General features: G+C 42.0%; 1 protein-coding gene across 3 annotated transcripts in view; it reads left to right on the forward strand.

Moving 5' to 3' along the window:
• The window catches only part of srgap3 (SLIT-ROBO Rho GTPase activating protein 3), a 67,747-nt gene that overhangs the window by 2,753 nt on the left and 46,408 nt on the right, over nt 1-18,586 (forward strand). For all 3 annotated transcript variants that reach the window (XM_037101859.1, XM_037101858.1, XM_037101860.1), the window contains exon 2: nt 15,157-15,352. In XM_037101859.1, coding sequence (XP_036957754.1) covers nt 15,157-15,352 — 196 coding nt within the window. The remainder of the gene's footprint in view (nt 1-15,156; nt 15,353-18,586) is intronic.

Raw genomic sequence — 18,586 nt, forward strand, 5'->3', positions numbered from 1 at the left:
TGTTTCTCATTCACAGCTGGTGTGTTGCATTGCCTACAGACACACAGAGAGCCCTGCTCCTGAGGATCCACCACCACACAACAACAGTGGGAATGTTATGAGTCGAAGGAGGCGGCGAGCGAACCGTAATGAAATTCAGATTGGAAATTGCTACCTGTCTTGCTCTGAGTTATTGCTTTACGGTTAATGTGTACATGGCAGAAAGGGCCAAATCATCAGCGGGTCATTGATTGGGTCATAACAAGATCACGGGGGTTGTTTTATTATGTATGAGGGCTAATATGAAAATCACTTGGTTTCAGCAGTAGTTCAACAACAAAGAAGAGATGCTGCCGGTATATTCACAAGATTTTGCTCCAACTCAACGGCTGCAGGTGTGAAAGCGCGACATAATCGAGCATTTAATTCCTCTGTGACGGCGTTCCACACCACTCTGCTAAAATCTGAACCCACGGCCATTCATGAATTCTTGACGACCCCCGAGGCTGGCTGCCAAAGCCGGGGTCTCTGAAGGACCTTGGGAGATGGTGTTCACTTTGTTCAAGCTGTTCAGCTGGCAGGGCCGACATTAGCATGTGAATAGAGAGGGGTCGCACACTGAACAGAGAGAGACTGGCTGAGGAGCTTGGACTCTATTTTGTCGCTAACCACCGTGCGGTTGCTGGACTGCAGCTTGGCCTCCTCCTGTGTGCCAGTTTTACAGGCAGCTTGTGAAGTGTTGCTCTCGGGCTCAACCGTCGGCAGCTGTTTGACATTTACACGCGAGGTTAGAGTCTGAAATATGGCTTCACGTTAGGGATGAACTGATACTTCAGTGCTTTCAAAGGCTGGTGATCATAAGTGAACATGCTGGCGTAGCACTGGATGAGGAATCTCCACGAACAGATATCAGATATGAGTGTAGGCAACGGACAAGATTTTGGCGTTGGATGCATTGTGGTTTCCATTTGCAGTCAGAGTAGTATTGACCAATCACATTTGAGAGGGCTTTGGTTGCATGCAGATAAACAGTGCAGTGCGAAAGAAATGAAAACGAACTGGACAAAATTAAATCTGGAAACCAAGTGCCTATCGACTGACAGTGATTAAGCTTCTTATTAGCTTTTTAAGAATGTATCTGCAAGTTGCAGCTAAATTAAGCGTTCCTAAACTCCAGCTCCATTCTTGCATCTCAAGTTCCTAGTTGAACTGTTAACAATGGCGGGGGAGCGGAAGAGGAAATCTTGGTCGGATATCGGTTACCCGTTACCTGGATATCCACCAGCTATACTTGAGCGGAGGACAAGGGGATGAGACACAGTAGAGAGAAGTGGTGACGATACAGCACTTGTGAAGGACAAAGTTTCCAATCCAAACCTGATCTCTTGAAGTAGACCTACTATGCTTATTCTGATTTTGTGCTAACCCTAACCCTAACCCCAAATAAGACTATGAACCTGAAATGGAGCTTAATGTGTCTCCTTTACATGACATTTGTAATTGTCAGGACACGAGTGCACCCAGGGTGGACTCCATTGTCCTCAGCCCAGCTCAGTTTCATTGAATTGGTCTTGTGGTTGCATCTTTTTCGCAGTGCTGTTCTTGGACCGGACGGACAGCAGGTTGCCTGTTCTCTTGGCCGTGTTCCCTGAATCACCCTCTGCAATGGATTTCTGATTCATTGTACTTGGAGTGCAGTGCGCATTTTTTTCCAACCCTCATTCTACCCATTAGTAATAGTATTTTTCCTCTGATGTTTTTTTCAGATAAAAGTTCTTGGCTTTGCCTCTGTTCAAAGCCACATATGTGACATTCTTATGCCCTTTACATGACAACAGATGTCGATGGCAGTCATTTTCCTAGATGAAGCCATTGTGTAACTCGGTCATTACCCACACTGGCACCAATACAACCACTCACAATGACCGGCATGCAGATAGAGCAACGGACGTATAAATGAATTGTGTTTGAGAGGAGGCGCAGTTCTGATGTGATGAAAATGACACACAACTTCATTTGCTTTTTTCCGTGTTCTTTCCTCCAGGCTGGTAACTGCTTTGAGTGGGGAAATGAATGCAGGCAAGTGCTCATGGAAATTGCTCTGTGTGCTCCAGATGTCCAAATTAATGTCAGCCACCACACACGCACACACACACACACACACACACAGATTCTAAAAAGGATGCTCCGCAGCAGACATGACAAAAACCTGAAATTTGATGAACATGAATTTCCAGCGGGACTGTCACAGGGATGTACCTGAAACATTTCTCCTATTTTGTGCAATCGCAATTTAGAATATATGATCACACACTGTTTCATGTCAAATTATTTGATATCACCTCGTATTCTTTGCACATGTCAACCCCCAGCTTACCATAGTGATCCCATCCTGTGCCTGATGTGGTCACAAACTGCCCTTTTGAAAGTAAAAGTATATTGTGTTTTTGTGTAATACAATGATCTTTTTAATGACCCCAAGAAGTGTTGTTGGTTTGGTTAAAGGCTGATGAAAATGATGTGTGACGCGAGGTGTGTCTCTGTTTGTTTGTTGCTGCAGGCTACAGACAGCTCTGCTGAGGGAGATAAATGTTGAAAGTGGTTCACACTTCATTTGTGCTCTTTTTTAAAAGAAATTTTATGCAAAGCAACAGCGAGGATGTCTGAAACAGCCTGTGGTCTTGTTGCACTCTGAAATACCTACTACTAGTGATGTCAACTCTAGTGATAGTCAATGTGTTGCACAGTTGACGCCGTTGATGTGTCTTGTTACCATGCAAATGCAAATTGGTTGGTTGGTTATTCACACCCTGCTGGGCGGCTTGAAGCTGGCCGTGCAGAAACTGTCGGGTTGAGAGTTTCAGAAATGGTCGCACTGACTCAGCGGCTGAGGATCCTCCAGCTGCCAGCTTGTTTGGCAAACCTGCTGCTGACCGAGAGAGAGCAAAGACAAAATCACCTACAAGCTATTTAGGCAGAATAATCTTCGATGGGACAGCTTGTTTATTTTTGCCTGCCAATAAATTCTGGCCTTCGTTCAGAGTTGGTTTGTTTGTGTGATGTGGCAGCGAGTAGCCAAACAAACAGGAAGCTCAAGATGCTCTTAGATTGCATGATTGTTTGTGTTTTAAGACGAAAATGACATTTTGGTCAAAACTGCTTCTTCACTTTCTTACCGAGACTTAGATAAATAGGCACCACTCCCATGTGCATACGCTAAGTATGAACCTACTTCCTCGTTAGCTTAGCTCATCAAAGACTAGAAACAGGTGGAAGCAGCCAGCATCTATGCTAAGGTAACAAAACTAGCCTACGGGCAGATGCTCTTTGGCTTAAGCCTCCTTCACACGGGACTAAAAATGCTCTGAAACACACTTGGCTTTTGTGTTCAGTGGAAAATGGTTAAACCGGCATTCATTTGTGGGTTAAATGACTCTGCGTCATCGTCATTTATCTGCAGCGATATAAACATGACACCGTGCTGGGCTGGCTTATCTTTGCACAACTTTTGGAACAATACTGTGACATTCTGGATGTTGATGTATATAAAGTTTGAAAAAGCAACTGAAATGATACAAATAAATGATAAATGATTACACCCATAACATTGTTACTGGCTGCTTATAACTATTTCCCGCTTTCTGATGCGTTTTTGACGGCAAACACCAACAAAGATAAAACAAAAGGCAAACTCAGGGATTGGCAATTGGAAATGCCTCAGTTGCTTATCTTTAGCAGTTGTGTACAAATTGTAGAGATACATGTTATTAAGCCACACAAAAACCAAAGTGTGAAACTGTTTCCCCTATTTCCACTCTGAGCTGAGCTAACTTAGGTGGCTGCTGATCAATATCAATTTTTGAATCTAATTCCCATCTTGTCCAATACCGACGCTTTAAGATGGCGGACGACCCACCCTACAGTACCAAAACGTCAGTATTAAACAAGTTAGGCACGAGACTGAAAAATCAACTCTCTTACAAATCTGGCCTGTAACCCAGAGTGTGGCACCAATCCATTCAGCAAGAAAAGGAATAAGCCTGTTTGCCAGTATCTCTAACTACTCTTTTAAACATTTTTGCACCTTATGATACATTGAAGAAATGAACAGTGCAGAAGTTTTCTCGTGGCAATGTGACAACCAACAGGTCAGTGTATTGGTATGGTGCTGGCTGCCCACCACATACAGAATCTAACTCTCTCCACTTCAGTTTTGTGTCTGTCACCAAGTGAGATCCACTTGTTTCTCCAACCCCTATGAATATGCATTCATATCAGACTGAGCCATCGCAGACCACAGTTGTGCACCCAAGTTCTCTCAACTTAGCAGACTTGGCTCTCGTCTCTATTAACAGTGCGATGAATGCAGCTGCCACTTGATAAATTGAGAGTTTGTTCCGTCCATTTCACAAGCTTTCGAGAGATAATCAGCGCTTCATGAGACGATGAGTGATCCACCAGGCGTAGATTATCGCTTAACCCGGACTCAGAATGTTTTTTTGTTTGAGTTTGTGTGCTGGCATTGATGAAGTAGACAAAGGTCCATTAAACAGGAAAACAGTTTCCTCGTTACTTGGTGCCAGTCAGTACACAGTTTCACTTCTCGTTTCATTCAGTCGTCTGTGTTGAAAGAATTTTAATCGCCTGTCTGGAGGAGTGCAGCCTTCTACACCGGGGTTGTATTACAAGTCCAGTAATGCACTGCTGTTTGCTGGGGGGGCTCAAATCTAGTTACAGGGCTGTTGCACTTAAATTGGATTCAGGTCGAGAGTGACTGATCAGACATGCCAAACATGAAACAAATGTGTTTCTGAAATAGCCTCCGAAATGAAAAAAGATTGGACAAGCTGATGTTATTTTTAATGTAAAAAAACAAAACACAGATTAGAAAATATAATTATCTTATTCTTTTACAAAAGTGAAAGAATTTCCATTGAAGCGGTTTAAATGTTTTCTTGATTGTGCACATAATTTGGCTTAAGCTGGCAATGTACTTTGTAACCTGGTATGATAAGTAAACTGTGTCAGTGTCCTCTGTGTAAACTGAACTTTGACTTGAGTCTCAGTAGATTCAGACAATTTGTTGTTTTTTTCAAAATGCCACAATCTCAAACAGTTTCTTTTTTTTGTATCCGTAATCATTAACTGAGAGTTGAAGCCTCATAATGTAACAGAGGCGAGTGAAGATCGTTCGGTTGTCCACAATATTTCAAAGAAAATTCAAAAGTAAAAAAAAGAAGTTACCGTTATAAAATTGAGAAATCAAAATCCCCAGGAAATGAGGCCATTACTCCGCTTTATTACGCAACAGATGTCCGTGTTAGGATGCAGCCGCAGTTGATACACAGGGGAAAAAAAGACATCAAAAACAAACTTTACTGCTGAGAGACAGTAACCTTAGAAACGGTGGAAAGAGGGCAGTTGTGCGAAAAATCTCCCCACAGCAAGATTCTGAAAAAGTCTCTATTTGAGGAAGTAATTAGTTAAGTTCACTCAGTGTAGGCTTGGGACCTGTTAGATTAACTTTATTATGTACCAGTGAAGTGCTCGTCCCACTGCAGACTTTAGATGATTAAAGAGTGCACCTATTTGCAGCCCACAAGTCTCTCTCAGCCACCGCTGTTGGTAGAAATAGAAGCAGAAGTGGCACAGCATGTTCATTCATTATTAAGAGCACAAAAGTGTGGCGTTTTGTTAAAGTATGCTCTATAATCTGATTTGTGTGTTCTATAAATTGTGAGAAAATGGTTAAAGATGCTTGTCACATTTTCCGTAAAGCTGATGACTTAAAACTGTTCTGTTCAGTTTTTGGTGCTAACAGAACCTGAAACTCTTCATGGTTTCTGCATTTTTTCCTCATAACTTAAGAAATAGTTTGTCCAGTTTCTCTAGAATGTGCACCAAAATAGCTGAACTTCAACCTGAAACCTGCAGAAAAAAGTGTTTCCTTTTGTTATGACTCACCAGTGGATATACTAAAGACCTGTCTGTCCTCTGTTTATCTCTTAGTCTTTTTTTAACTGAACTCCACTCTCAGTTTCACCTACTTTTAGCCGGCAAAGAGCTGTCCTTGTGTTGATCTTGAGGTAGTGTAGCTGTTTCAGTGGCTCACACGCTCGAGTTTTGAGCAAAGCTAAATGTTCTTGGATGATTTAAGTCAGTTAGATCTACCAGTGCATTTCTAAACGCCCTATGTGGTGGGAGTATTTGGTTTTGATTTGATCCAATCCGTGTTCAGAAAGAAATAGTCAAGTTAGGCTGCTGTGCAGCCTTATAGACAAATTCTCATCATGTCTCAGTGCTTACATCCACTCGTGCCTCCTCACTCAAGTCTGCCACCAGACTCCACCTCTCCTCCAATAAACTGCACCTTCCCTGGGGACTGGTGCACGCCCGTGTTGCCATGGAGATACTTATCCTGGATCCTGGATGCAGCGATGATGGACAGCGAAGCTCTGGAAGGGCGTGTTTCCGGTTGTAGCTTACGCTCGGGCTTTCCCCGAAGCATCAGACTCATGTAACACGCAACTGACGCGGTGACGATGCAGGCACCAGAGAGGAAATCGATGTCAGGGAGCAGAGAGGGAGTCTGGGGATGATTAATGTTAATGTCTATTTTATTGCCATCTGTAGTTAAGCTTTTTCTTTCAAGGCAGCGCGGTATAAAGCTTATATAAGCACGAGACGAGCTCATGTGATGAACAGTTCTACAGTCAGGACTGATTTTTAGTTTGACAGAACGTCCAGTGGCAAAACCGGATAAACCCGCAGATAATTAGGAGGGAGGATTAAGAGTGAGGGACGACCTGGAGACAGACTGACAGCTGACATCTTGCTGTCGGACGCTCCATCAGCTCACCGCCGCTCCAGCCATTGATTGGCCTCAGCTCCTGTTGTCTTATCTCTGAGTACATGTGCTGCAGCGGTCTGGGCTAGTGAGCGAAGATAGAGACAGGCAGAGAGGAACCTGACAACAGGAGCACGTCCTCGTCAGTCCAAAATTGCATTAATCATTAGGGGATTAATAAGAAAAAAAAGAAGAACAGAGAAATGAGGGATTAGCTCAACGACTGGAACTTGTATTATGACACTGGGTGCGAGGGACAGAGAGAGTGAATTAAGGTCCTGGATAAGGGTTGTGTCTGCTTTTCGTGTGAATTTGGCTCTGCAGTGTCGAGCTCAGATACTGCAGAGCCAAGCTTGGGGATTAGGTTAGTGAAATTTGGCTTGGAGTGGCTTTTGTCTGGTGTGTGTGTGTGTGTGTGTGTGTGTGTGTGTGTGTGTGTGTGTGTGTGTGTGTGTGTGTCTACATACTGCATGTGTCTTCGCTACCACATGGTGATGTGAACGCCCGAGGACATTATTTTCAAAGTGTTCAATACTTTCTGAGGCTGCTTATGATTTATAATTTATCCCCATTACACGGAGACACATAGTTCTTTCCTCCACACTCACTGCAGCGCTGTATAATAGAAAGTTAAATCTGTGCCTCTTATTGATTCATTGAGACATTTAAATGTATGCTAAACAGGGCTGTAAAGAAGGCGCATATATCGTCAGACCCCTGCTATAAGCGAGGTGAGGTGATATTTTAGCTTTACAGTCCTGCAGTGCAGTGATCCATCTCTGCTGCCCCATGCAAGCCGGCATCCCCTGCTGCCCTCAGGACGCTCTGCAGAAAATCCCTCTCATTCTCTGCGCTCCAATTTGATCTCCACTTCATTGCATCAAGACATCACGTGGCCCCTCTTAAACAGCAAAACTTGCAGTAAAATGCTGCACCAGTGCATCACCACTGGTGTCCTGAAGTGACCTCAGGGGGAGGCACAGGTTTTTATTTTTATAAGGATGATAAGTAATGTCTTGTTTACGGCCTGTAAATGTGTCTGTATGCTGTCGTGCTAGGTATGCATCAGAGTCTCTGATCAGTTTGACTGGGCATAACATAAAAGAGATGAAAAAGTTAACACAAAATGTTTGACCAACGCTTCTTCCTCTTCACTTAGAAGAGAAGCTGGATTCAGTTCGAGTAACATTAAATTTTAACAGTCGTGTTGTGGTTGGTGGTAAGTAGTTTCAGGCCCCAAAAGCAGACAGCTAGACAGGATTGGTTTTAAGGGATTTATTTAACTTGCGCAGGTAGATGGTTGTGGGATGAAGGTCAGACTCAGGCAAGCAGGCCGGCCGATGCGATGGAGGAGGATAGCTGAGGCATAGGCTTGGGGTTCTGGCTGGTGATTTTGGCACGGAGGATGCTGGGTATGAAGCGAGCTTGGTGGCAGAGGTGCTGGAGGCTGGATGGTAGTGAGGCACGGAGCTGGTGACCGCTGGAAGAGTCGAGGAGAAAACAAATTAATCTGGAGACCTAAGCACAAGGACGTGAGCTCAAGAAGCAAAAACCCAGAGGTGACTGTGACCATGTGCCACATCTGAGAGGTAAAATAATGTGGCAGCGGGTAGAGTGGAGATCAGGGTATAAGAGCTGGTGCCGATTTCTCCAAACGTGCTGCAGGTGTGCAAAAGAGAGCACCTCCAGCAATCAGGACAAGTCACCCAAAACACCCCTGGAAACACCCAGGCTACCCAAACTCAAAACAAAAAAACCCACCATACTGCTAGTCCCAAACATGCAAAAGTACGAAAATATCCATAGAAACCATTTAAACTCCACCTGCAGCATTATCCATCCCTCTGATGTCCACCAGCCACTAAACACTCATACTTGCGGCAAAACGTGGCACACTGACCGTGATTTGATCCTCATGTAAAACCCTGTTAGAGTACACGAGAATACACGAGAGGTGGTTTGGACATGTAACAGTGCTGGCCCCGAGCTGCTCCAGCTCTTTGTCAGAATCTTTATCTTTGTTTAGTCTTTGTTCATCTAAAACGACCAACCTGTTACACTTAACAGTGGACTCAGGACAGCAATTTTTTTCTATCCAATAGAAGAACAAGAAGTAGCCACTGTGACATTCAAAAGTGTGCAAACAAAGACTGGAGGAACAGTGCTGGGCTGTGAGTCCGTGTTTGTAACAACACATCGACACATCCTTGTATCTAAATCGCTGAATAGCTTTCTGAGCATCTGAGATATCCTGAAATCATAATTTTATTCATGTACGTCCAATTAAATTTGAAAAGTACTGCAGAACTATTTTCATGGCAGACTTGTGTGGGGGGCCAACAGGAAGTCAGCTGGCTCAGACAGAGGAAGTCTCTAACACAGCTGTGCTGCTCTTGCTCTGTGAACCCAAAAACTGTTAAGTCTGTGGAAAGCTAAAATAAAACATTGTGGGCGTATACATCCCCTTATTAGAATTAATATGGAAGCTGTCATTTGATGATTTTGGGTGGAGTGCACCACCACAAGACAGTTGTCTGTCAAACCATAGTCTGATTTTATTTTTCATGCTAGCCAAATACCAAACCTGCAGCACAGCTGCTAATACAAGGCTCCGTCTGTGGGGGTCAAAGTTCAGGGATCTCCTACATCCTACCATTGTTTCCCAGAGGTTTTCCTGTGCTGTGAGGAGTGAAGTGGTAGCTGCGCTTTCAGTTCCTGTCCCTCAGCGGTGCAGGAGGAATCATATTGTTGAGCAGGTGTCCAGTGGAAGTGGTTGGACTCGCAGAACGATGATAAATGTACTCTAGGTCAGAAATGTGAAGTGGATGTTGTGAATATATATCGTCTGCTCTTATAGTGCGTGGCAATCAACATGCATGGTACTTCACAGGGCTGCAGTAATGAGGCCGCAGAGCATGAAAACATGACTGTTGACCTCAGAGTAGCTGGACATCTACAACTGGTGTGTGTGTTTTGCTCACGCTGCAGTCAACACTGCATGAAAATATATCAATATGAACACACAGAAACATACTTTGAACTCAGTGAGTTGTTGTGATGTGGCATGTTAATTTATGTGGACTGTAAATCCCAGTTGTCTGCAGACAACTCCAGTTCAAACGAAAAAAAAAAAGAGCTTCAGATGTGAGCTGTGTAATAATCCCCCTCCATCATTAGTTTAGTGTTATAGAAAGACACTGATTAGGGATGTTTTTGGATGATTGCAGCTTTTGGGATTTATTTCTGCTTTCGCTAAACCATTACTAGGAGATTTAGAGGGAAATGTTTTGGACTTCATAATTAAAGTTGATGTATTAAACAGTTGGGAAGCAGTTTGTATTTGTATGGGAAGTGTGAGTAAAACAATGTTTTTCACAGTGCAGAGAGAAGCTGTTATTCATTACTTCCAACTGAACTGGTAACAAAAAGTCCACGTTAAGCTCAATAAGACAAGCAAAAATGTATTTTAATTGTGCTGTCTTTCATGTTTTCCTCCAATTATAGGCTGTTATAGAGCTTAAAAGGATAAATGACCATACAGATAAACAAAGGAGTTTGGCACTCACATGTATGGTCCGACCAGGGTTTGTTTCATATTTCAGCTGCTCCCGTCGAACCCCCTCCCCTTCCTCCATCAGCCTTTTTGTATGAAGACAGCCCCCACCTCCCCTCTCCAAAAAAGAAGCAGATGGCTCCATCTCTAAATAGAAAGACATTGAGGCAACACACAGTGGGTCTGCCACAAATAATAGCTGCATGCTTAATCAAGCAACTATATTAAAGGTTCAATTTGTTCACTTTGAGTCAAAGGAATTGTGTTACATATTCATTGAAGGTGAACTATTTAGAAGAGAAGAGAAAGAAGAGAAAGATCTTCATCGACTGATTTTTTGCTAAACAAAAAGAACAGACTCTGGACAACACGATTTCACATTGTTTTACTTTGATTATATGAAGACAGTTTGTTTATTCGGTTATGGAAAAAAAACACTTTTCTGGATCTGAATATTTACCTCATTAATATTGTGAATATTAAAATTCTGATTTTGAATTTTTTCTTGTAATCTACACAGTGCCCCTTTAATAATAAATTAATGCTCTGTCAGTGGTGGCTCATATCTTAGCTATAAAGCCTTTTTGTTTTGTTTTGAAACTTTGAAAACCAGATAGACTGAAAGTAGGGCACACATGTTTAGCATGTTAACACAGAAGTGTGTGGGTTCAAAGCTTCCTTACGTACATGTCAGAGAGGTGCGGAGGTTTGTGTAGGTGGGAATGATCATCTTTGGATCGCAGTGTTCATTTCCATTGAAAGAACCCTGATGATGTGACATTTGTGGGGGTCTGCACCAAAGAAACATCTTCTTACATCTGGAGAACCCGATTTGTATCAGAAATTTCATCATCCAATTTGTACGTACGGTTTTGTTCTCACTAACAGTGCGTGTTCGTCTGTCCTCCTCCGTGGCTCTTCCTGAGGTTTCTACTTTTTTAATCTGTTCAAACATTTTTTTTCTATTGAAGGTTTTCCTTCCTAATCAAGGGTCGTTGCACGTTGTATAGATTGTGAAGCCCCCTGAGGCGAACTGTCATTTGTGATTTTGGACTATACAAATCCAATTCGACTTGATTTGACTCAGCTTCAACAGCGCTTGATTTGTTGGCGGTTTGAACCAGAAACTGTTCTTGAAAGCAGTTACAGCTTGTTGTTTGTCAAACTAGGGTCTCATCTACGCAGAATGCCAGCCTTTTTCATGTCTTCACCTGGCAGTGAGTCAGATCAGAGACAATTATAGATATCAGAAGGGTTATCTTGATATGAGGAGGGTAATGATAAAAGCGATTTGTTTATCATTTTCATTTTCCCGGCAGGCTTTCAGAGAACTCCCACTCCACACAGGTTGAAAAGGAACCGCAGAGGGGTCTCCCACTTTGAATAAACCACAGCCAGTGAAGCCACTCAAAGATCTGGGAATACTTAGGGAATAATTCTCCAATTGCTCATGGTTTCTCGGAGGGAAGGGCACACTCCTGGTGTGCATGACCTATTTTTCCAAACTCCTCTGTCAAATTGCAGAGCTGCAGCTGGTGGTTCAGCGTTCTCTTTTTGTAAAAGACTTGTTTTCAAAAGTCCTCCCTGTCACTCATGCAAATCGGTGACACATTTTCCTGGGGCATTTCTCTCGGTTCGGCTGCTCTGGCACGGTTTCCCTCTTTTTAGAGAAAAAAAAATGCAGAAAAAAAAAACATTGCAAACAGGAACTTAGCTGCATGTCTGGGACGGCAAGACGTTTCTGACAGGACTGAAGCCGTAATGGTGGTGTCTCTCCCTTAGCTCCGGTTCAGGGCTCCCACTAAAGACGGAGCTCTAAGCCCTCTGAGCTGGGAGGGAGAGGGAGGCCCCTGGATGAAGGGGAGGGCTGGGATAATGGTTAACCACAAAGTGAAGCATGCCGCTCGAGGCTGAGGCCAGGCGGCACGACATCACAGGGAGAGAAAAAGGCTCGCCCGCACAACACCACTGCTCCAGTTCAAATAGCAAGCTTCCCCATGCCTCCATATATCTGTGAGGAGGGTTTGGCTGACCAAATTACACCCTCAGCAGCGTGGAAACACAGTCACTGTGTCACTGCTGTGGTTTCACCAGTCAGTCAGCAGTTCATCTGCCCGCCGGGGTGTCACTGCAATGGCTCACATATGTATGAACTCCCGCATTTGCCCTTAATTTGTTGGGTTATCAATTACAAGGAGTTATGTTGTAACTCAAGGGTGTTACAACATGCCGTGACTTCAATTTAGGAAGTTCAATTTGCCATTGACGAACACAGAAGTATTTTTGAGTCGAGCTAAATCTTGAAAAAGCTAGCCAACTAAATGATGTACCTTTGACAGCACATCATGTGATAGAATGTATAGTCATGCTGGGTTGTATTGTTTTTTTTGTTTGTTTGTTTTAATCACAAGAAAAAAAAACAGAAAACATACAGACACTGTGGTTAAACCACTGCTGACTGTGCTGCAATCTTGAACTGTTTTTCATTTAAAGGTTTCTCCACGACAACATTCCCCGCTGGCTCCTGAGCTCCCTGTCCGGATCGCTAGCTGCACTGCCAACTGAGCTAACTAGCTAACAACATATTTAGCTATCTTTGGTGATATGCTGTCTCCTAATTTTGTGGAGTATGAAGTCAAAATGTGGAAAGTTCTTACATATAGCACCTTTAGTTCTACTGCTAGACGTGACTCAGGAATACAGAGGACTGTAACTGGCAATGAAAAAATAAATACTGACTCAATAAAGAAATTCAGAAACCATTAAATGCACCAAAAATTAACTGAAAAAAGTATATTACATAAATCCATATTTTTGATTCAAATTGCTTCTTTTTGGCATTTTTGTTCCTCCTTACGAGACCAGCACTTCATGTTGAATAGACAATAAAGCATAATTTATATAAAAAAGGCTGCGCTTTCTAATAAAGGTTGCTCATTAATTCAGGAAGTTTCCTTCCTCTTGAGAAGTGACATCGCTCATCCTGTTTACTGTAGCTCCTTCCATCAGGTTGAGTTTTTGTTCTGCAAAATAGGCCTTTCTCTGTTCCTCAGTCGAGGCATCATCGCTGCTGATGACAGCACTACAAAGAGGAATCAAGTTTCTCTCGTGGGTTCCCACTGGCATGAAGGATCTGCAGTCTGCCTGGCAGCTTCAGGGCCCTCTTGAGCAGAAAATGTTTCACTACCACTCGCTCCAAGCGGGGGAGGGCATTAGCTTCTCATTAAATCAGTTTGATGCCACAGCACATCCACAGTGTACACACTTATGAGAGGCCATACACACAGGTCATCTGACTGGCTTGGCATGGAGCCTCACTGGTCATTCTCACTCTCAGCTAGAGGCCTTATAATTGCTACTGGTCTAAAGAGGTGCAATGAAATGGCTTACATTAACTGAAACAAAAGCAGTGGGTGATTATTAATAGTGTACACTCAATTTGTGATACTGTAAGATTACAGATGATATATTGAGCAGCCTTGCCCGGCCTGTGTTAAAATAAGTTGCCCTGTCACATGTGTAGCATTTTGTGCTCTAATGCTTTTCAGATGATGGAAAACAAGTTGAGACTCTTCACATATTTCCTGTAAAGTACTATTAGCACACAAAATACTGCAAATAGTCCTTTCTTAAATGTAGTATTAATTTTCTGTTTCAGTGTCTTGTAGTGGCTGATTAATGACTCTAAACATATTTGTCTAGAGAGTCATCAACATCAAAAACATTTGACAGGAGAAAAGAATATACACTGTAACACAGAGCAACAGGATGCATAGGAAGCAAATCTCTTCTTCAGCTTGGACTGAGTGTTTAGTCTACCACGGATGACACTAAACAATAAGGGACATGTTTGAGCAGTTGAGGAACAAATGAGGAACTAACCGCTAGTTAACTATGTAAAACTAATTACGTAATAAGTAACTTCTAATCCAATTTTATTGAGTAGGTTATGATTTGTTAATGATTAGTTAATTAAGAAATGAGTGAGGGATGGATTGTTAATTAATAGACTAATTCCTATTATATATTATGTAGTAGATAATGATAGACGGACATTCCATGATAATGAATTATTAGGTAATGATTAGTTCACTAAAATATCTGCGAATCGACAGTACTAACTTATTTCTTCATGAATGCTTTGTGTTACCTTTGAACCAGCTTGTATGGCACAAAGTTTGTGACGACTCATTCATTACTAATCACGGAGTACGGAGTAGTGACCAAGCAATCCCTTATTTATGATTGTATTAGAACTAATTACTTCATCATAATCTTATTATTAGTTATCCCTTCAAGTGCAGTGATGTATCACACTGAGTTGTTACTAAGGACTTCACATTTCCTTTTTATTCCCAATTCATTAATCTCTCATTTCTTTCCACTATAAAATATCTATTATATATATAAAAATGTAGAATTGAATGAGAAGTCAAAAACTAATACATAAATAGCAGTTAGTTCTCATTCGTTCCTCATGTTTTCCTTATTAATAACTCAAAAGGTTGTGTCCCTTATTGTAAAGTGTTACTGGGTTTGATAACCACCTGTAAGTACTGTTCAACCAACTTTAACTGCTGATAAATGTTTCATTAAGTGTCATTGCCGAAAGCATCTTACAGCTTGACATGAGTATGAAGGGATAGGTACCTGAAAATAAACTTTACAATAATGCAATACTGTGATGACATCTCTGACCAGGGCAACATGTGCAGTGTTGTGACAGCAGTATAAACAGTTGACTCATACCATTTTTGTCTTCTCTGTTGATGAACAGAGATCCGTAACCAGCTGGTGGAGCAGTTCAAATGCTTGGAGCAGCAATCCGAGTCTCGTATCCAGCTGCTGCAGGACCTGCAGGAGTTCTTCCGCCGTAAAGCAGAGATCGAGCTGGAATACTCCCGCAGCTTAGACAAACTGGCCGAGAGGTTCTCCTCCAAGATACGCAGCTCAAGGGAACACCAGCAGTTCAAGTGAGTTTCCCTCCCTGCATGTATTTGAGGCTGAAGCCTTTGCATGAGTGTTTGTGCATATGGAGAGGGTGTTTTTGAGGGGACTGTGCATTTGTTTTAAGAATTGGGGGACAGACAGGAAAGGAATAGATTAATTTCAGTATACTTATAATATCTATGCTTCCCAAATGAGCGGCAGACTAATAAAAGATTAAAATGCTGACCTAATTACTTTAGATAGATAAATATTGTAAGTATAATATTTAATATTTGATTGGTGTCGTGCCTGCAGACTTCTCTCCGGCAGATTTACAACTCATGTTCATGAGATGGTTGGACGAGTCTGTATGTGGCCTGAGAGGTTAAAACCCAGAGAAAGTTGAAGTCCACAAATAACTCACCTCTGCTCAACAAAAGATATTGTTTAGTAAGGTTTATGTGTGGAACTGTGACTATAGTATAAGCATTAGACTTTGGACTCCCTCATCCTCAGTGGAAATTACATCCAACGTTTGTGTGTTGTCTTTTGAGAGAAGCAATATTTTCATATTTACTTTCGTTAATGTTGTTCACTTAAACTCAACTGTTTTTTGCTGAGTTTAAATCTGTTTTTGCAAAGCCACTTTCACTCTTTCCTTCGAAGTGTGTCCAGACCGCAGCGATGTGTACGCCAAGCGCCTCTAAACACTCCACTATTTATAACCCGACTGTAAGACCCAGCCCTGCTGCTAATCACAGTGCCTTCTTTGATTATAGTGCAGACAAAAACAAACAACAAAAACTCCATTATGTTTATGCACTGTGAGGGAGTTACAGTCAAGATCTTTATGACGTCCTCAAAAGGTCAGCTGGTTGTGGCGTAATGGTGAGGATGCAGTTCATTAAAGACGTTAAAGACTGTTGAGTGGTGGACATAACAAATTTAATGCACTACTGTAATTTAGCACTTAACTTTATAGAAGAAGGCTTTGAGTGAAGCTTTATGCTTCATTATGTTTTAAACTGCATCCATTATGGATAAATGTGGCAGACTCTCCACGAGCTCGGCTGTGGGTTGAATCAACATCAATGTGGAGGTTGATGTCAAATTAAAAAAGACATGTCATTTATCCAAGATAATAACTTATTAGTACAAAATAGCAAAGATACAACACAGTCTTACTGATGTGTTCACTGGAATGTTAGCATCATAACAGAATCACAGAACCACACTTAGCAGTTACACAATAGCTTTTATAGTGTCAATCATTTACCTTTACTGGATTTAATTGTCCTGCATGATATATTTTAATGAAAATCAGACTGAGCGTTTTGAAAATAAAGGGAATGCCACTGACAAAGTACAAAGGCAGAAAACACAAATCTTAGGAAATTAAGGGTAAAGAGAATAAAGAAATCCATCAAAAGTCATCAGATCAAAATCATCTCACCCGTATCCATGGCCCATTTAGATGGTTAAAAAAAAAAAGGGATGGTCTGCACAGAAACCACCACTTACACATTGGTACATGACTCACGCTGGGCATGAAATTAAGCTCTGCCGCTCCCAAAATCAAGCACCTCAGGCAAGCAGGCGAGCTTAGTTGAGTCTGGAAATGGGACATTAACCCAGCTGTGATCTGGCAGCAGATCTCAGACACGGATCTACACCAACATGTATCAATTCTAACCCCAGCTCTGATTACAGCTAATGGAAACAGCCGGCCTGCATTCCTCACATGTTCAGATTTTGAATTGTATTTGTAAGTTGAAATGATCTACGGGGTGAACGTGTTATTGCTGGCCTGCTCAAATGGAGAAACAAAGCAAAATACAGATTCACAAATCTCCAGCTCAGGTGTGAAAAGATTGTTGGACTACGACAGAAAGTGGAGTGAAACCATGTACCGTAAATGATACGGTAATGTAATATAAAAACAAATCAAATACAGTAAATGACAGCACAATACCTTTAAAGATCTAATATGTAACAATTCAGCATTAAAGCTGCGGTAAGTGTCATTGTTCAAGCTAACTTCTGGCCGGTTCTTTTCAGTTAGCAGTCCCCCCAGGATCCTGCTTTATTTGTCACAAGCAGAAAGGACCGCCTCTCTGTAGAGATCTCTGTCCTGATTTGTTAAAGTTTGCAGGGATACCAGACTCTGTTTTTCTCTTTTACTGCACGAGCAGAAGGACGAGAGACACGAGTTACTGACCAAACGCTCTGTAACAGTGATTACTGTTGGAATATAGAGCTGTTTTACACAGCATGTCACTTACTGCTTACATTATCCCAAATGTCTCCAACAAAGTTCAAACCCAGGAGAATCCACAATTTTCTGAAAATAACCGAGGTCACGTGTTGCTATAACTTCTGGGAAAACATCCTGTGACTTGTCAGAGATTGAGGAAGGAAGTCGGCAAAAGTCACTAAATGAGGCATGAAGAGAAACTTCAAATCATGAGTTTGTCTGTGAACGTTTCTGCCTGTGATGCATCAGATGGAAACTGGTGGTTGAACAATGAAGACAATAACTCCCATGATCCCAACAACTTTCCAGGTCCATCAAACTACCTCTTTCTTACATATTGAGAGGTTTCCATATAACAAGATGTGAGTTTAGCTACCGGTATAATGATTTTAGTGTTTTTTAAGAAGGGTCATTTATACATGCTTGCTCAGTAGGTTACAGTTATTTTTAATGACCTGGTTCAAAGTTTGGGGACCTGATCATTATTATTATTTTTATTATTATTATTATTATTATTGATTTTTCGAAGTTACAATTTAAAAGTGGGAGGTGAGGCACAATAACACAAATAGGCAAATCAAAAGTACTTCTACTTGACACAGACAGTAGGTGTGTGTGTGTGTGTGTGTGTGTGTGTGTGTGTGTGTGTGTGTGTGTGTGTGGAGGATGATTTGACCGGATGATTGACTCCAGCTGTGTCAGAGGAGGCACGCTCCACTCTTGGTTGACAGTAGACAGGACTGTGCTGCTGCTGCGACTTAACCTTTGGCCCTTACAGTTGGCCATAGCCACACAGGGAGGACAGGCGTAAGAAAAAACACCCAATCCTCTGACACGTGTTCTAAAATGATTACACTTTACACTGCCAAGATTATAAAAGCTTGAAGCCGACAAGTGTTTCAGTGCTACTCCTTGTCAAAGGCCACCCACCCACACACACACACACACGCACACACGCACACACACGCACACACGCACACACACAGATATATAACTACAGGTATATAGTAATGTGATACCTAAA

This window comes from Acanthopagrus latus, chromosome 6 (assembly GCF_904848185.1).
Source record: "Acanthopagrus latus isolate v.2019 chromosome 6, fAcaLat1.1, whole genome shotgun sequence".
In the NCBI taxonomy this organism is placed as follows: Eukaryota; Metazoa; Chordata; class Actinopteri; order Spariformes; family Sparidae; genus Acanthopagrus; species Acanthopagrus latus.